Here is a 20730-nt window from a genome sequence, read left to right as displayed (position 1 = left end):
ATATTACAGCTAGAAAGGCATGGATGCTGAATTATCTGAACAAACATTAGTAATGAAGATAAAAAGTCTTCCTTTTAAAGAGTGTATCTTAAGCCCACTTGTACTTTTCTCAAAGGAAAATTATAAATACTTTGATTATTATAAAGCCCCTTTCCCCTTTAAAGTGAAACTTAAATATTTACAGTTTAATTAAAATACAGAAATTCCTGCAGACTCAAGAAATAATTATTAGAAGAGAATATGACATGTATAGCAATCGCTGGAGACCATTCTTGATGTTGCATCACTGCCATCTACTGTCCAGAGCCATGTCATCTGAGAGCCACTATTAAACTTGCTTCCCTTTCCAAGCTGAATAATCCTGTTTAACTGTCACATATGTTAATCACTTCTATTTTCAGCAAAAAACAAACTTTACTCTGGGGGCTTAGGTGTCAAGAGCTAAAGAACATGTTTACAGTACTTTGGAGAACTATATTTCATGAAGATCTAGGACGGTCTGGAGACTGAAAATGCACCACTGGTGTACAGGATCCTAACTCTCATGCTCTTCTCATATAAATTCCCCTTCCCTTCCAGGATTTGCTGTTAACACACCTGAGTTCTGCACCTGGGTTAAATTACTGTTAAAGCTAGCCGATATTGTCTGCAAACCGTAACTTGAAATGGGTCTGCAAACCATTATTTTGTATAGCATTCCTTAGCAGAGTGAAACCCATCTAAGTCTGTTGAAGTCAATGAGTTTTAAAAAGTGTAACCTCCAGGGCTTGTTTTGTAGGAAAAGCCCAGCAGCAACTCTACATATTAGTCCTCACCCCCTGACATCACCACTGTTTCACACAGGGCTCCCCCCCTCCGGAAATGCCCAGCATGAACTCATTTACATATTAGACCACACCTCCAATGCAAAGCTAGCCAGAACTGCGTTTCTGTGCATTCCTGCTCAAAAAAAGCCCTGGTAACCTCTGCTTTGGACTGCACTGCTGATTGGTTCTAACTGTGCTAACACCTATGTAGACATAATTCTAATGTACGGTTACAACAAACTATGGAAAGGAAAGAGAAATGCACATGCAGGCAGGCAGTTGATGAGCCTGTGAATTTGAAGCAAGCCATGTTGAATTTTTTTTTAACAAATTGATACTCTATTATATTCCCCTCATTACATATTGCCATCCAAGAAATAGATTAGAATTTAACATTATATTATTTGTTTTTAAATAGTAATCTGAATGAAATTTCTAAATCCAAGTAGTATTAACTCGCTAATTTAGAGCTTTAAAACCAACGCTTATTAAAGGACACTCACTGAGGTTCTCTGTCTCAAAAAGTACAACCCACTTTGTGATGGCTTAGATCAGGGGTGTCAAACATGCGGCCCAGGGACCAAATCAGGCCTCTGGAGGGCTCCTATCAGGCCCCCAAGCAACTGGCTGCCATCTGCTTCCTTCTCCCTCTCTCTTGCTTTCTTCCACATAACAGCTTGCTTTGCAAAGTTTGTTCAATCACACAACAGAGTTACTGAGCCAAGCCTCTCTTCCTTCTATTGGCTGAGGCTCCTCCCCCTCCTGGTCCCCTGGAGAAGGAAGGAAAGAGCCAGCGCTTCCTTTCCCCAGTTCCCTGAATCCCTTGGGAGAAATACCAAGAAAGCACCTTTAAGACTGAGTGCTAATGTTTTAAGGATGTTTTAAGTTTTTTTCAAAAAATCTTTAATTGTGTTAATCTGTGTCCTTTATAAAGTTTATATTTCTGCTACCTAATCTTAGTACACACATGGCCCAGCCCGACAGGGTCTCATTTATGTCATATTCAGTCCTCATAACAAATGAGTTTGACACCTGTGGCTTAGATAATGTTGGCTTATATATTAAAAGGGCTGCAATAGTAAATAATCTTGAAATAACTTCCAAGCCAGTTTTCAAAAACACAGAAGAACTTGGCATGACCTCAAGGTAGCAAGAACCATTAATGGGTGTGGGTGAGAGCAACTTGTGTTCTACTACCACTTAAGAAGGCTGCACAAGCACAGTCCCATATATAGGACTGCATAGAGCCTACAAAGAAGAACTGATTTCTTTTAGCTGTCCAGAACAATCAAATCAAAGACTGAACATACATGTGTACAGAATGTGGGTCACAGTTGGAAAAGAAATACATTTCTAAAAGTCATCAAAGGCCACAATCACACCCACTCATGCAGAAGACTGCAGACATGTCCAGAATCCATGCCAGCTGTGGAGTATAAAGAGGAGGGGAGAGGCAGAGTACTCTGCTAGACAGCTGTCAGATTTATAGGCAACCAAGGGCACAGTAGACTATGCTGGTCAGCTGAAATGCTACATTGTCTGGAGGTCAGTGCTGAAGCAGGATATGGGATACTTTAGTCTGAATCCCTGCTCTGCCATGAAAATCACTAGGCACTTGTGGTCAATTGTTCTCTTTCTGCCTGACCTCCCACACAGGTTTATTGTGAGAATAATATGGGGGGTTTGGGGCCATGTCTATCACCCTGAGCTCATTAGAAGAAGAGTGGGATTAAAAATGAACAGACATTGCTGCAGCTGCCCAGCATTCTCCAGCAGCCAGTATGATGACATTATCAAATCACATGGATTGCTGGAGACCCTTGCTTAATGCAGCCACAGCGCCAGCAATGCACTGTGCACAGCCTGATCTAATCCCCACTCCCTAGCTTCCCCACCCTTGCCATTTCACTGCTTGTGACCTGGCTGCACAATCTGGCCACAAACACATAGTCTGCCACCAATGTTCCCTCTAAACTGCAGAGTCTTGTGAGCAAAAATTCTACTTTGTGAGCTGCTGGCTTTAAAGTTGTGAGCTACTGGAATTAAAGTTGTGAGCTATTGCATAAATTGGTGTGCTCTGGGGTCATCCTTCCTAAGACAAAAATGTGTGAGCTGGCGGCTAAAAATCTGTGAGCTAGTTCACGCTAACTCAGCTTAGAGGGAACATTGGCTGCCACAGCTCAAGACCCTGCCAGGCAACCAGAGGCCCTAAGCCCTTGAACTGCAGCAATTTCATCTCTTAGCAGAAGAATCCACTGCAAAAGAGATGGACTTATTCAGATACCCTTTCTGATTTCTAAAATTATTCCAGCAGAGAAATAGTTTGAAAGACAACAGAAGAAAAGCAAGGGGAGGGAAACAAATTTGATGTTCAATATTTTGCCCAAGGAAAATTTTAAAAAGAGCATCAAAATAAATAACATTTAATCTATACAGTCTGAAATCCATTTTTTTCATGAAGCTCTACTTCTCCAAAGGGTCACTATTAGGGCAAGAGCTTTTGGGTGCTAATAAAAGGATGGTTCTTTTAAAATAAAACAAAAATGGTAATTTTGTGCCCCCTCAGTTTTGGAAAGAGTAATAAAATATTACTCTGGACAGAGTATTTTTAATGGTATTTGTATGACTCTCTGCTCCATTAAGACAATTAGAGTTAAAAGACTTATTAAGCAACTCCAAGGTCTTCGTTCCATGCATTTCCTTCTGTGTTAGTATTATCAGCCATTCTTCACAGTCAGATATAGACTGAACAAAGCTGGGTTACAGGTATGTCATTGTGGCAACAATGTCTGCCACTAACAGACACACTGAGTCTCCTGTGAGAACAGACTCGTCTCAATGCCCATACAAACTGCATATGTTCATGTGTCTGTGCAGGTTCCCTGATTGTGAATACAGAGTCCACAAGACTGCTGGATTCGTCCTCAATAGCAGATGGAATATGCATGGTCAGGGCAGGACACGGGGCTGCATCATGCTTCCCACCCAGTATGCATTCAATCTCCATGCTTAGCACATCTAAAAGGGCCTCTTCATTCACAGGATCTGTGTAGATCTGCTCACTCCCACAATAACTTGCATGTGTCCACCTTCAATGGTTTTTCTTTCATTTGCTCAATAACAGACATTGTCCAAGTCTCACATATGTGGGATGTTAAGGCCCATTCTAAACACAAATTTCACACTAGACCTTTAATCCTGGTTTAACTCTGTCCCCAAAGTTGTTTTTTCTGATTCTGTTATTCTAGTGTAGAATGTCATTCTACACTAGAATAATAGAATCAGAAAAACCAACTCTATGACTCTATGATTTTAATGTAGAATGTCATCTTGCGGACAGAGCTAAACCAGGATTAAAAGTCTAGAGCGAAATCAGTCAGTGTCTTTTCAAACTCTGTCACTTGGGGAAGTATTTGTAAAGAAGAGCCCCCATGTATTCTTTGATAAGGTAATTCTGGAGTTCATCTGAGGACCGTTTCATTCAAGTTTTTCAGTATATAACAAAGTCAGACTTCACCAACTCAGAATCAAAATATGTGAATCGTGCAAGTCACCTTTGTCATAACTCTAGCTGGGTGAATTCAATTCATTTTCTCTTGACAACAGCAATGACAAAACAAAAACACATTCTCTTCCCCAAAAGCCTAATCCTGAAAGGCTGAGACAGCTTATCAAGAAAGACATTTCACGTTTGAAACCAAGAAGAAATTTTTATCAGAAAGGGCTTTCTTGCCCATCCTTTAGCAAGAGTATAACATTGGTTCAGAAAATTACATGGTGACCTCAACAGTCTCTTTACTCCTCCTTTGGTCTCTCATCTTTTCTTTCTATATCATATATGATTTTATTTTCAGGCAAAATGGTGCCAAAGAAAATGAAACCAGCATGAATAGATGAACAAATGCAGTGCGACCAGCAGTGAGTAATTTGTTATTGTATTAATCGATTCAGTTTCGGCAGAATGTTTTCTTTGGAATACCTTCAGAGAAACAAAACAGGCAGCAAACACAAGGATTTAACTACACAGAAATCCACTGATTGTCTCTCGGATATTCATAAGTTACAGGGCGCCTTCCACCTTTAGATTTCATTTCAGTTGTAATAAGAAGGCATAAATAATTAAGAGACATATAATAAATTATTCAGGTGAGTGCCCAGTTTCCAAGGAATCCTAGCATGAGTCGGGATTAATGGTATAATGCAAGTCAGAGGCAGAAGTTGTGCTGACACCCCACTATTACCACATGCAGGAACGGTGCTGGGTGCTTGGCGCCTCTCAGCATGCGCCTTCCACCAAGGGGACATATTAACACTTCTTGAATATTTATGGAGTTGAAGTCCCTACTGCCTGCTGTGTACTTCTGTTGCTTGGTCGTGCATGCCTATAGAACAGTAAGATTTAACTCAAAAGCTTTTTATGCGACTGATTGGGACTTTCGTTACCCAGAGATGACAGCAATGTCTTTTCAGTGACCACTATTCAATAGCACAATGATACTGAACCATCATAACTAATAAATAATACAGATAGAGAGTACTAATTGGAGAACTGCCCTTTTTAAAAAGAGGTAGGAAACTCTCAGGACTTCTAGGCAATAGTGATTTGACAAGTTTGTGTTGGAAGCCCCTACTTAATATAAGGGAGACAAATAGCTTACCTATACTACAAACTCAGATCGGTCTTAAATTGGTTTTTCTGTCATGTCTCCTCACAACACAGAATTCTGGGAATTGTAGTTTGTAATAGTGCCATCCAAAGCAGAGTTACTGCTTAGGATATCATTATAAGAATGCCAAAAATGTTAGGTATTCCTACTTGTGCCTCAGAACTACAGCTCCATGGAGAGAATAAATAAGTTTCACATGAGCTTAAAGCTGGGTGTAGTTCTTCTGCTTGATTTCACAATGATATTGGAAGGAGCAGTCTCTAAGAGCTGTTTCTATGTTTCTTGAATTGAAGGCTGTGTGAGCATGCTGAATATCGGGGTTGTGCCAAGAACACACAAGAATAAAATATCTTTTATTAGGACCAACCCAATTACTGATGACCAGAACTATTTTTAAGCCTAGATGATTTTTTAAAAAATGATTTTAAAAGACTTTTGGGAGGGAGAATGCAATAAAGCCCTAAAGTGCAGCATTCAGTGAACTGGGCAGACTAGGAACCAAAAGCAGACCCATAAAGGGTCCTCTGCCCCCCCCCCACCTCCAGTGAAGGCAAAGGAAGAGGGGAGGTTCCTGCAGAACTTGGACCATCTAATCAGGGTAGGGTTGCTAAGTCCAATTGGGGGTGGAGCCAGGAGACATTGGGGGCGGAGCCAGGAGCAAGGGTGTGACAAGTATAATTGAACTCCAAGGGAGTTCTGGCCATCACATTTAAAGGGACAGCACACCTTTTTAAATGCCTTCCTTCCATAGGAAATAATGAAAGATAGGGTCACCTTCTTTTGGGGCTCATAGAATTGGACCCCCAGGTCCAATCGTTTTGAAAATTGGGGGGGGGGGGGGTTGGGGAGAGGCACTAGATGCTATACTGAAAATTTGGTGCCTCTACCTCAAAAAACAGCCCCCTCCAGAGCCCCCAATACCCACAGATTGATTCCCCATTATTCCCTATGGGAATCGTTCTCCATAGGGAATAATTGCTCAGTAGACATTTCCCTCCCCTCCCCGCCCCCCCCTGCTTTCTGATGACCCTAAAGCAGGGAAGGAGGGCCTCCAAACCTGGGGATTGGCAACCCTCTCTCTCTCTCACACACACACACTTACTGGGTCTGGTTCCTCCACAACGACATCTGAAAAGAACAGGGGCTACGCTGCTCTCCCTCTCGTTCTCTCTCTCTCACACACACACACACACTTAGTTGCTCTGAAACGAAAGGAAAACATACCGAGGCACTGTGTTTCTGACCCTTCCCATGAAGTACTTCCTGCTCAACTTTAAAGGTACACAAACACACACATTTTGAAACAGACCTGTTTGCAGATTTCTAAACCTGCTGGAGCTCTACAGGTACATGATGACTGTGGGGGCAGGGCTTCCCCCCACCAGCCATCCGGCTGGGGGCGGGAGGAAGCCTGTAAAACTGGGGAATCCCCCACTGGGACCTGGGAAGCCTAAATCAGGGTGGTAACTACTCCCGACACCTACCTGCTTGTTCCCCAGCGGCAACTGCTCATTGCATGTGCGTGCCTGTTTTCCGGAGGCGGGCAGCAGCAACAGCTCCTCATTGGGCCTGCCCAGCTGTTCAAAGCACCCACCCACTTGCTTGTTTTTAGTAGGTAGTCTAGGAAGTGGCAGCTCCTTGCTCCTGCCTGCCTTGGAGCAGCTGCAGAGGCCACTTCTTGCTTGGGGGCTGGCCTTGGCAGCAGGGGGAGCAAGTCTGAGGGGCCTTCATGGAATTTTCCTCAAGGTCCCGGAATTACTGTCTCTGTCTTGGTGGCTGCATGCAGGGCCGGCCCTAGCCCTTCTGGAGCCCTAGGCAGCAGAGCTCCGCCCCAGTCACCAGGCCTGTCACCAGGCCTGCTGCTTACTTGTGAGTAGCCCACGGCTGCGCCTACTCATGAGTATGTGGCAGACATGGGGATACGCAACAAGGGCTAGGGCCGGCCCTGAGGAAAGGAAAGGTGTGGCGGTGACTGGGGGGTAGGGCAGAAAGAAAGGGAAGGGAAGGAGAAGTGCGGCAGTGGTGGCGATGGTGGGGGAGTCGAGAAGAAAGGGAAGGGAAGGAAAAGTGTGGCAGCAGCGATGGGGGGACGGGAAGGGAAGGAAAAGTGCAGTAGCAGTGGTGGTGATCAGGGGGGCGGGAAGGAAGGGAAGGGAAGGAAAAGAGCGGCAGTGGCAATTGGGGGTGGGCAGGGAGGGAAGGAAAAGTGCGGCAGCAGCGATGGGGGGACGGGAAGGGAAGGAAAAGTGCAGTAGCAGTGGTGGTGATCAGGGGGGAGGGAAGGAAGGGAAGGGAAGGAAAAGAGCGGCAGTGGCAATTGGGGGTGGGCAGGGAGGGAAGGAAAAATGTGGCAGCAGCAATGGGGGGCGGGCAGGGAGGGAAGGAAGGAAGGAAGGAAAAGTGCAGCAGCGGAGGGGAGAGAGAGAGGCAGGCAAACTAGGCATTTGTCATGGGCGGAGGGGGAGCCCAATTTGGCTCCCCCTCCCTCCCGGCGCCCTAGGCATGTGCCTAGTTTGCCTAGTGGGTGAGCCAGGCCTGGCTGCGTGCTTACTATTTGCAAAGTACCAGTATAGTTCATCTGACAAAACTTGCAAAGAAAGGTCCAGAGAAGCCAGAAATGCAGTTTTAACTAATGTTTAAAAAACATGTCTTCAGACTTAAGGCTGTAGGGTTGCCAAGTCCAATTAAAGAAAAATCTGGGGACTTTGGGGGTGGAGCCAGGAGACGTTGGGGGTGGAGCCAGGAGACATTGGGGGTGTAGCCAGGAACAAGGATGTGACAAGCATAATTGAACTCCAAGGGAGTTCTGGCCATCACATTTAAAGGGACAGCACACCTTTTTAAATGACTTTCTTCCATAGGAAATAATTAAGGATAGGGGCACCATCTTTGGGGCTCATAGAATTGGACCCTCTGGTCCAATCGTTTTGAAACTTGGGGGGTATTTTGGGGAGAGGCACTAGATGCTATACTAAAAATCTGGTGCCTCTACCTCAAAAAATAGCCCCCCCCGAGCCCCCAATACCCACGGATCAATTCCCTATTATTCCCTATGGGAATCGTTCTCCATAGGGAATAATAGAGTGCCTAGTACACATTTCCCTCCCCCCCACGCTTTCTAAAGGGGGGGGAGGGCCTCCATACCAGGGAATCCCCCCTCCCTGCCCCCTCCCTCTCTCACACACACAAATACTTACTTGGTCTTCTTCCAGCAGAACTTTGCTTGCTGTGAAAACGAAAGCAAGGCTGCACAGGAAAAGAAAGGGAGGGGCCGTTCTCCATGGAAACTGTTACTGACCCTTTCCCATGAAGCCCTTCCTGTTTCCTGTGCAGCCTTAAAGGGACACATTTTAAAAACGGATCAGAAGCTCTACAACAACATGATGCCTACAGGTATGTTCTCTCTCCCCGCCACTCCCCCTTCCAGATTTTTTGAGAGCGGGGGAGGAGGCTGCAAATCCGGGGGTCCCCCGCCAGGGCAGGGGGGTTGGGAAGCCTAATAGGCTGTATACAATATGCACAAGTCAGAGGGGGAAACCTCTGGTTTCTTCATACCAGCGTGTGGCAGAGATTCCAGAGCAATGTCTCAGCGTTGTGAAATGGAAGGAAGCAAAATGTCATGTGATTGTGCAGCAATAAAAGTATCCCAAGGAGCTGCTCAGCGTCTACTTCCCACCCCATACCAGCTGCCTGACTGGAAGTCCATCAGGGGTCAGACGACCTGCAGTTGCCTTTTAGTTGTTCTGCCTAAACTGACAATTGAATTGACAATCAGCCAGCAAGTAGCAGCTGGTGAGATCCTTTAAGCCAGCCCTCATTCTGTGCTGTCCAGTAGCTAAAGAGGAAGGAAAGTGGGCAATAAGAAGTAGTGTACTAGGGAAAGCACAGAAAGAAAATCAGAAAGCAGGAGACCAATAGAGAAACTCAGTATACAACACCAGCATAGAAAATTCACCGTTCTTATGTTCTTATGATGCCTCTTTGTTCTCTGATCACCAGCAACTCTCCAACAGCTCTTTTCCCAAAGTCTATGGTTAACCATGAATGCAGAATAACTATGTGGCTTTAAATGTAATGTATCTATACATTGTAAAAAACAATGCTATACCTAATAAACTCCACTTTCATTTTAAGAGATGCTTCACAGCAACAGCTGTAACCAATAACAGACAACTTGAATAAAGCTCTGCATCTAGCAGGAGGAAAATAATCTACTAAAGAAATGTTATTCACTGAAACATAAACTTGTTCCACAGACATAGATAGCTTTCATATCTATAATCTTATTTAACTGATGAAATTGAAGTCCTCAAGTCTTTTTCATACAAGAAGATAAATAATAATGCGACAATGTAACCCTAGGCAGAGTTCAATCTTTTTAAGTCCATTGACTTAAACTGAGCTATGCCCTTCTAAATCCATTGAAAATGATACTGTAGGACGCGCTTCTCCACTCAAAGAGAAATTGGTTTGTGGAACATGGTGATGGCCACAAGTCTAGTTGGCTTTAAAATGTGATTAGACAAATTCACCCCGTAAAAAAAGTCTGCCATGAAAACGTTGTGAAAGCAACGTCACCCCAGTGTCGGAAATAACTGGTGCTTGCACAGGGGATACCTTAACCCTTTTAACATTACAACAGACTCTCATTTACTGCACTTCACACCCAGGATACTTAATGGGTTTAGTACATGGACATCAATCTGCTATTTCTACTTATAATACCCTTCATTGTTATAATATAACAATATAACATTGTTATAATATAACAACTTATAATACCCTTCATTATAATACCCAGTTATCGCAAACTAACAAATACCAGACCCCAATTTGTGATTCTTTTAATCTGCTAAAAAACATTTCCATACTAACTCACTGCCCACTTTCTCTATATTTAGGACTGCTTGCCATGTCATACTATTGTCTGATGAAGTGTGCTTCTAGCACACAAAAGCTTATATTCTGAAGAAAACTTTGTTGGTCTTAAAGGTGCCACTTGACTCCTGCTTTGTTTCATTGATGGCCAGTCCATCAATAGCCACTAGCAATGAGGACTACATGTTCAGAGATAATTACTCTGGGAATACCAATGCTGGGATATCTGGGGAGAGGCAAGAACACGGGAAGAGAGGGACTTCATGACAAACTTATAGGCCTTCTGGGCGCAACTAGAAGAAAAGAAGAGCCCTGCTGGTTCAAACCAATGGTTCCCTCTAGTCCAGCATTCTGTTTCACACAACTGCCAACCAAATTGTCCTGGGGGACCAACAACAAAGAGCGCATACTAGATCTCCACTATTTGAAACAGGATGCCTGACTCGAAGGACCACTGGTCCAATCCAGAGCAACTGATCTAAAGTAAGGCAACAAAGCACTGCACAACAGATCAAAATGGGGATCTAAAGCTATGCCCTATATTATTAGTTATTAAAATTATAAGAAGTTACATACGATGTTACTTTCTCACATCAAATAGCTAAGTACATTTTCATGAAGGTGGATCAGAAGTCAGAGGAAGTTAGTGAGAGTGAGACTTGGCAGAGTGTGGCACCAGTGGCCCTGTGCCTGCTTCATAACACAGTAAATTCAGACACTGCTGGAAGAGGCAAACAATACATAAGAAGACATAGCTCTGCATTTCAGCAGCCAGGAAGCACAAATGATTCCAGGCAGAAGGAGCCTCCCTTAGCATTGCTGGGAACTGAGCAGCAAAATGCTTTATGACCCACAACTAATCTAAGCTTTTGTCAGTGCTGGTTTGATAACTAGTTTTGTGAACTGAGACAGCCTTGGCTTAAAATAGACATGTTAAGAGAAATGCTAAAATGCTTGTCATATTAGTGCAGAAACGGACTGTTCATACCTTCTGCTATGTTCATAGTTAGATTCCTATTTTTCCTAAACTTCATTCACGTCTGCTGTAAATAATGATGACAGGGTGTTAAAAGATCCACTGTCAAATGTGCAGCTGAGGTTAAATAACAGTTTTGGCAAATGCTGTTGCAGCACTGCAGTTACTTTACTGTGGTGTGAGTGATACACTGGCTCCCCCAAGTGCTTCACTGCTCAACTGCAAGCCCATGGTTAAAGGAACTGGGCTTCAGGAGAGGTAGAATTCCTGAAATACCATAAACTTTATTGTGTCAAAATCATTTATTAGGAGGACCAGATCTGATACAAATGGGACTTTGTGGGGCCAGGTCAGGTGTGTCATAAAATGTAATGTGAGGTAGTGGAGATATAAACTTTATAAAGGACACAGACAAACACAATTAAAGATATTATGTTTTAACTTAAAATACAAACATGTTTAAAACTCTTGCAATATTTTGTTTAAACTTGAAAGGTGGGGTAATAGATGGGTTTGGCAATGCAATTTTTGAAATAAAACATCAAGAAAAAGCACAAGGATCACAGCAGAAACTAAAAATATAAAATGCTCTGAGCCTGAGTAAACAATGAAATGGCATTGCAAGCTTCTCATGGAGTCTACTCAGATTGACAATGGCTCTCCAGTGTAATATCCCCCTTCAGCTGTGGGTTCCCAGGTTATAGTACTCATTAGGCACCAGTTCCCAGGTCCATTCAGCAAGAGACAAACTGGCTCAAAGCATCAACCTTTTATTTGCAAGGACACAATTCCAGGAAACATAAGCTTCAGCTGGCTATAGGAACACTGAAAAGTGTAACTGATCTCCACTCCACTGAAACACATTGCAGCACAGATAAAGTTGCAAGGAAAACATGGATCGAATTTTCCATTAAGGTCTCTGGGCCCTATCTAACTGGGCAGAGAAACCTTAAGGGAAAATCCTTTCCAAATTTTCTTTGCAGCTCTGTTTCCTGCTGTAGCTTGGAAAGACAAGGCAGAAAGAGCAGATAACTTCGGCAGCCTCGGAGTTTCAAAGGAGGAGCATGGGGGAGGGGGACAAAAGAGCCCCATAGACCAGATTAAAGCCCTGGGTGGGCTGGTTCTGGCCCGTGGGCCGGACATTTGGCACTCCTGCCATAAAGGGTTTCCTGTACAACAAAAGTAGGACTTAGAAGGCACAGCATTTTCTAAAAAACAAGAAATGTTACATTTGACATTATGGAGCCAACTGACTCTGTAATTCTATACCCAGTCAATTCTCTATTGCCAGTCAAGTCTTATACCAGCTAAAATTTTCAGTAAGGGGATTTTTCCTTGCTTTCATTGGCTGCAGTAGTTACTACCTGCCAATCAGAGGCTTGCTCTAAAGTGTTGTTAGGTATGAGCTAGAAGACACCCAAAACTAAATCTAAAAAAGAATAAATTTTAACTTTTTGGGGAATGGTCAGGCTGAAACAACAAAGGAAAGAACTTACTAGAAAGAACAAAAGAGTTTGAGAGAGAGTAGAAGAAAATGATGGGGAAAGCCGGAAAAAACTAGAGGGCCTTATATCGATATTAGGTCTACATCAGCCCAAGCAAAAACAGGTTAAATGTTAGGTACAGACAAACATCACTCTGTTGTGATCCATCATTTCCCTATGAAAACAAAGACCTTAAACAAATAAGACAGACCAGCAGATTACTTACAACTGTTCTTCTTCTTTTGCTTTTTTGTCTGAAACCAAGTAGACAGTTCCAAAGCTTCCCCGGCCAAGTTTCTGCTGAATAGTATATCGTCCTGCAATCAATGCCTTTGAGCAGGTAGAAATGGATGTGAAAGAAGGGCCATGCCTGACAACTTCCTGGAATCTCAACATTTCTCCATGCAGCACAGCGTTCTGTTATATTTATATACTGAAGACCAAAGGCTCCTTTAATCCCAAAGCAACTACAAAAAGAGAGAGAGGGGACAAAATTTACAAATCTTTAAAATACTTTTTGTGTCAGTTTAAAGGATAATTTCTTAGGATACAGTATTAGTATTATCAAACATTTCTCTATATGAGTTAGAATCCTGCTGTAGGGGCAAAACCCAACATCTCAAGCACAACTTTTGGCAATGACTGGTGACAGCAGAGTTCAGAAGCTGGTCTTGCAAAACATACAGCAGATATCTGGCTCTCTTTTACTGGCTCTCTTTCCAGCTGTAGGTTACAGGCTATTTGTTGTGGAACATCTGAGTTAGTAGCAAACAGCAGCACAGATGATAACCTCAAGCAGTCACAAAGACTTGACATTTAGTAAGGCAAACCAAAGAAATGGGGTGTGTTTTATATCATGTCATCAAAGTGTTCTGATTCAAGACTGACAACAAAATTATAAGATTTTTTAAAAATGGTCTTTACTTGATATGCACTGAAATGCTAAATTTCAAAGCAGTGTGGAACCACAGATACTTTTCACAATGTGGAGCTCATCTTACACAGTTAACAATACCAGCATGAGATTGTTCTGGTTTGTACTGAAATGCAGTTCCACAGTAATTATTTATAGTGTTGCAATATAAACAATTCTTTAACATGACATAAGTATTTCATTTTAGGATTGCAGCATTTAATGTTCTGGTATACTAATATACTTACAAATTATTAATTATAGAGTGTAGTTCCCCATACATTTATCTTCTCCGATACTAAAGGCAAGCACAATCATTAACTGTCAAGTCAAGTCAACTTTGTTATGATCCGAGATCAGAATTCGGAATCAAAGTTGTCAGCAAATATTTACATTGGTTCAACATCTTAAATACACCAGATATATTAAACATAAAATGCAATACTAAGTTAAAACTTTAAGACTGAGTCATACGCTTCTGTCTAATTAAACATGCCTGAGCACAAAATCTGGCACAATCTCTAAGAAGGAGAGAAATATAAAACTGATTAGTTCTATCTGAGAAACTGAATAAAATTGGAGTAATATAAATATTTTGAATATTTTAAAATAAAACATGCTCGATTGTCTCAACCATATCTGAGAGGCACTGGCAGAAATGTTTTTCATATGGAATTCGAGCAAATCTTCCTTCAATAAGGGCAGAAGGAAGAACATCCAACTGGGCAACTGTGAAGGCTCTGTGATGTTCAGGGTATTCCAACATATAGAGGTGGGGGGAGGGGTAAATTTAGATTACAATTCCCAACAATTAGGACAAGATGTGCTTTAACTCTCCCTCCAACTGAAGGGAGCAATCCCATAATCTCTGCTTGATTATAGTTTTAGCTTCTAGGTAGCCAAGATGTAAGAGAGCTATACTAGGAAAACCTAAACACTGAAGTTTGTCCTCCATTGCCTCTGACCACCTTGAACGAAAACTGTCTACCAGAATTAAGAAAATTAATCTAGAAGAGTAAAGATTTAGCTTCACCCAAAAACAAATGGCTTGCAGCCAAACCCATAATTCTAGGGTTACCAAACCTTCTAATCTGATCATGGCATTGGATATACACTGAGGTACTCCAACTAAGGATCTTAAAAATTTAGACCGAACAGCTTCTAGCTTTCAGTAATCCCTGTGTAAATAGACTTGTGATCTGTAAAAAAAGTTGGGACACAGCCTTGCCCTGAAAAACTGTCAATGAATGAGAAACATGGAAGACTCCTTTCGTGTGGAAAAATCTTAAGGTTGCTAGAAATGATTTTTGAGCTGATTCCGAAACCTGAGAAGGCTGAGCAGCCCTTGTACCAGAGGACTGAAAGGCAACACCTAGACAGTTGAATACTTTAACTTCGTCATTAACTGAATTTTATACAACACCAGAAACATGGATAGCACTCTACAGTTTTATAACACTTTGGGGGCTCACAACCTATATTTTTACATTTGAGAAAGACAAGAATTGTGACAATACTCAGAAGATTTGTCTCATTCCTTCCCTTGGTGTACCTTATCAGCAAACCGAAGGGCAATTTCTTCTCAGGTGTAGCTCTGCTATGTCATGATTTTCTACCACTGCCTCACACACTGTTGATTTATTTGGTACAATTTTAATCCATCCTTCCTCAAAGGAGCTAATGGTGGTGTATACTATCCTCCTTTCCTCCATTTTATCCTCACAATCCTGTGAGATAGGCTAGGCAGAGAGTAGGGATGCCAACCCCCAGTTGGAGGCAGGGGATCCCCCGGTTTGGAGGCCTTCCCCTGTTGCTTTAGAGTCATCAGAAAGTGGGGCAGGGGGAAGGGAAATGTCTGCTGGACACTCCATTATTCCCTATGGAGATTGATTTCCATAGGGTATAATAGAGAATTGATCTGTGGGTATTTGGGGGCTCCAGACCCTAGCCCAACACTATAACCAGTACACCACACTGACTCTCATGGTGTTAGTCAACCAGGAATTTTATTTTTAAGAACAAACAATAGAAATTTTTCCTTTGTTGAATGATTCTGTTAGATAAACAAACACATTTCATTTTAAAGTTGTAGAATGCCTATGCTTAAACAGTAGCTTTCTTCATATGCATCAATTGTGGCCTATGAATATGTAATTTGTAACAATAACACCATGTGTGTGAAACTGTTCTGACACCCAGCTGGCTGAGATATTGGCACATCCTGTGCCAAGGACTTGTACTTGGCCGTGTGATTTCCTAATGAAGTACAGCCAAACTTCTAATTACTGAAAGTGATGTTCACAATAGAACAAATGAACTGTAATTTTGGCTTCAAAAAGAAAACATGTTAAATGTGACATAATATGAGCATCTTTCCAATTCTCTGCCCTCCCACAACAGAAAAGAATAACAAAAATAATCTGTTATGTATGTGGACTCAAGGGAAGACTTTGGTGTTTCTGCCTGGCTCATTGGAGCCATACGGACTGAGCTTGGGGACTTGGGAACAAAGGGCTGTAGGATTCGGGCCCCCTGCCCAGGACCAATCACAAGCCCCCACTGGTTTGAATGATCCAATAACGTGCTTGGGCGGGAACCCAGAGACGTATATCAGTTCGGCCCGTGGGCCCCAACACCAGTCTTGTACTGACCTTTTACTATGTGATTCCTATTAAAGAGCTTGCTATCACTTACTCCGAGACTCTGCCATGCATAGAGCCCACTATATTATAGTGGCGATGAAGGTGGGATCCAGATGAGCGAGATTCAGGGTACCCCAGCACCACCAAGCGCACCAAGCTCCAGTGCTGCCACGCAACAGGCACCGCTACCCACCCAATCATGGCCACTGCATCCAGATCGCCAAACTCCATTCCGGAGTTTGACATGGCACAGCCCAAGGCCTGGGAAGCCTGGGTCAAAAGACTCAAGTACCACCTCGTGGCACAGCTAATCAAGGATGATGAACCCGAAATCAAGAAGGCCATTCTGCTGAGCAACTGCGGCATTGCCACACTACAGCTAGCGGAGAGCCTGGTCGCGCCAGAGATTCTTGAGGCGTCTTCCTTCTACAAGATCATCGAGGCACTGACCGGCCATTTTGTCCGAAGCCTTCTCTCCTCAGCCAGAAGCTACAGTTCCTTGACAGCTTCCAGGAGCCGAACGAGACCATAGCAACCTTCTTAGCCTCCTGCAAGACTTGGGCAGGAAGACGGAGTACAGCACACAATTGGAAGAGACCCTGCTCATGAAGTTCACTCACAGCCTCAGGGACAGGAAGACACATCGGAAAATCGCAACGGAATCAAAGCTGACCTTGGAGAAGGCCCTACAAATAGCACACAAAGAGAAGGCCCACTGCCTGGGGACCAGTGCTCACCAGCTGCAACTGGCCACAGAATCAGACGACTCAGATGGGGACGACGCCCTCAAGCTGCATCAGGCAACCCAACAAAAGCCTAGGCCATGAGCAACAGAATCGACCACCCCCAAGACCTGTGCCAGCTGTGGGGAGCCACATGAGCGGCACACTTGCAAGTTCAGGAGCGCGACCTGTCATACATGTGGGAAGGCCGGGCACATAGCCCAGGTGTGGTCAGCGGCACTGCACCAAGGGAAATTTCCTCGCCAACAGAATGGCTGCCGCCACGAGGTTGCACTCGCGGATGACATCCAGGCACTCACCACTTCAGGGACCCATGTATGCCAGTTGCCCCTTCCCTTCCCGGATAAATATTACGTGACTGTGTTCATAGAAGGAAAGCCCTGCAAAATGGAGGTAGACTCCGGGGCAGGCCAGTCATTTCGGCCTGCAAGTTCAAGGAAATGTGCCCTGGGGAGAAGAAGCCCAGTTAGAACCAACTTCATTCATAGTCTGGGATTTTCAGAAGTGGGAGGTTGCAGTTCTGGGAGTGGGTTTCATCCATATCAGATACGGAAGGTTCGTGGGCAAGCTCCCCCTCATCGTGGTGGAGGGCAATCTGTGCAGCCTTCTAGGTCGGTCCTTGTTCCAGGCCTTGGGCATCCAAGTGACGGGGATCCATTACACCCCCATTCAAAGAGATTTTCAAAGGGTGTGCGAAGAGTTCCCCGCTGCTTTCGACGGAACTCTGGGGATGTACATCGGGGGCCCCGTATCATTACAACTGGACCCCAACGTGCAACCCATAAGGTTGAAGGCCAAGTGCATGCCACTAGCTCTGAGGCCCGAGATCGAAGAGGAGCTGGACCGCCTCATGGCCCAGAGGGTTCTGGAACCAGTCACTAATGCGAAGTGGGAAACTCCCATAGTAACCCCAATCAAACCAAATGGCAGCGTACGCATCTGTGCTGACCATAAATGTATGATTAATAAGGTGCTGAAAGGCCATGCATACCCTGTCCTGGTGGTGAGCCAAGTGTTAGCATCCTTAGTGGGAGCAAAAATTTTTGGGAAACTGGATTTGGCGCAGGCGTACCAACAGCTCCCTGTGGATGCCACCACAGCAGAAGCTCAAACTATTGTAATGCACCAGGGGGGCCTTCAGAGTTAGACGCTCGCAGTTCGGGATCAGCGTGGATCCAGGACTGTTTCAGAACTTGATGGACTCCCTTCTTAAAGGCATCCTCGGGGTCCAGCCGTTCTTTGACGATGTGGTGACTGCGGCAGCCACTGAAGACGACTGCCTCCGAATGGTGTTACAGCGTTTCAAGGAGGCAGGGTTAAAGGTAAAATGGGAAAAATGTGTATTGGGGGTGCCCACCATAGATTTTCTGGGGTATAAGATGGACGCGAGCAGCATTCAACCAGCCCAGGACAACATTTGTGATGCGCCGGCTCCCACCAACAAGGCAGAATTACGATCATTCTTAGGAATCCTCAATTTCTACCATGCCTTCCTTCCCCACAAGGTGGCGGTAGCAGAGCCCTTACACAGACTGCTGGACAAAAGGGCACCGTGGGTTTGGGGTCGTCAGCAAGCCGCTGCTTTCCAGGCAGTAAAAGACATTTTGACTCCAAATAGCTTGCTGGCACACTTCGACAAGCGGCTACCCGTCGTGCTCACTTGTGACGCTTCGCCTAACGAGGTTGGTGCCGTGCTGGCCAACAGGCTGCCAGATGGTCACGAGGTTCTGGTAGCCTATTATTCAAGGACCTTACAAAAACCAGAGCGAAACTATGCTCAAATAGACAAAGAGGGCCTGGCTATCGTGGCAGGGTTAAAAAAATTCCACGATTACCTGTATGGCCGGCCCTTCGCTATCTTGACCGGCCACAAGCCCCTGCTAGGCCTGTTCGCCCCTGACCGACAAACGCCCCAAATGCTTTCACCACGGGTATTGAGGTGGTCCATCTTCCTGGCGGGTTATCTGTATGACCTTAAGTACGACCCTGGGAAAGCAATGGGTCACGCTGATGCTCTGAGCCATCCGCTGCTGCCCTCCATGGACCCAGCTCTGTCCCTGGTGTTCCAGATCATGTCACTGGAAGCCATCCTGGACTGCCCATGCACGCGAAGGCTGTTCTTCCAAGGACAAAACTCTCTCCCGAGTTCTGGACTGGGTGTGGAGGGGGTGGCCAGAAGGACAGGTGGGCTCGGAATTCTCTGCGTTTACGTCCCGCCGGGACAAACTGTCTGTGCATAAAGGGTGCCTGTTGTGGGGAAGTAAGGTGGTGGTGCCCCCGGTACTGCAGCAGCAAGTCCTAACAGCACTGCACGAAACCCATCCGGGGATTGTATGCATGAAGGAGCTGGCCCGCAGCTATGTATGGTCGCGAGAAATTGATGATGCCATTGAATCCTGGGTGGCCTGATGTCAGCCATGCCAGGAGACCTGTCCGGCGCCACCCTGCACCCCAGCCCAACAGTGGGAGTCCACTCGCAACCCCTGGTCCCACCTGCACCTCAACTTCGTGGGGCCCTTCCAGGGGCATATATTCTTCCTTATTGTGAACTCCTACTCCAAATGGCTATAGGAAAAGCCAGTGGCCTCCACCTCTTCTTGGGTGGCATTAGGGATTCTATGCAGGGTATTCGCCCCACATGGCCTCCCAGACACGTTGGTATCTGATAATGGGATGGCCTTCACCTCGGCTGAGTTTCAGGATTTCTGTGGCCGGAATTTAATAAAACACATAAGATCAGCCCCCTTTCACCCAGCCACAAATGGCCAAGCGGAAAGAATGGTGCGGACTACGAAGGAAACACTCCGCTGCATCATATATCGGGAGTGGAAAGCACTCCTCGCTGAGTGCCTCCTAGCGCTACATTCCACCTCCAGTACAGTCACCAGCCGCAGTCCAGCACAGCTTCTCATAGGCCAGCGGCTGACAACCCTCCTGGATCGCATACACCCAGTCCACGCGCCCAACCCGCAAGAGGTGCCAGAGGCGGTCTGGGCCCCCCGGGGGTTCGATACGGGGGATCTAGTGTTTGCCAAAAACTTCAGGGGGGGCAGCATGGATACCAGCACGAGTATCCCAAGTAGTAGGGGCCATCATGTACGAAGTCACCTCAGAGGGGGGATTCACAATAAGGCGACACATTGACCAATTACGTGCGCAAGAGGCACCCGGGGGGAAAGACGAGGATGCGAACGCAACCTCCCTGGCTTCTGCTCTTGGCAAAACAACCCCTGAGCTGGAGGAAGCAGAAGAGCCAGCAGCTACACCCGTGCCAGAACCAGCGGAACAGACGGGACCACCATCAGCGCCAGAAACCTCAGAGGACCCAGTCCAGCCAGCGGATTCCCCCTCGGCACCAGGGCCTCCGCCAGCAATGCCTGAAGCAGAAACGGCATTGCCGCCAACTCCTGTGCTCAGACGGTCGACACAAAAGCACCGCAAGACCGCTTACGTAAAAGACTAAGTCCACTAGGGCCTTGCGAACTAAGGGGGGAGGGATGTTATGTATGTGGACTCAAGGGAAGACTTTGGTGTTTCCGCCTGGCTCACTGGAGCCATACGGACTAAGCCTGGGGACTTGGGAACAAAGGGCTGTAGGATTCAAACCCCCGCAGCCCAGGA

The 20730-nt window shown here is 45.1% G+C and overlaps 1 protein-coding gene across 1 annotated transcript in view; it reads right to left on the bottom strand.

Moving 5' to 3' along the window:
• NEK11 (NIMA related kinase 11) overlaps positions 1–20730 on the bottom strand; it is a 146642-nt gene that overhangs the window by 124067 nt on the left and 1845 nt on the right. Inside the window, exon 2 of the mRNA XM_060248876.1 lies at positions 13038–13278. Within this exon, the coding sequence (XP_060104859.1) occupies positions 13038–13207 (170 nt within the window). The 5' untranslated portion in view covers positions 13208–13278. The remainder of the gene's footprint in view (positions 1–13037; positions 13279–20730) is intronic.

Source organism: Heteronotia binoei, chromosome 10, assembly GCF_032191835.1.
Source record: "Heteronotia binoei isolate CCM8104 ecotype False Entrance Well chromosome 10, APGP_CSIRO_Hbin_v1, whole genome shotgun sequence".
NCBI lineage: Eukaryota > Metazoa > Chordata > Lepidosauria > Squamata > Gekkonidae > Heteronotia > Heteronotia binoei.
This window is presented reverse-complemented; position numbering and strand designations above follow the sequence as displayed.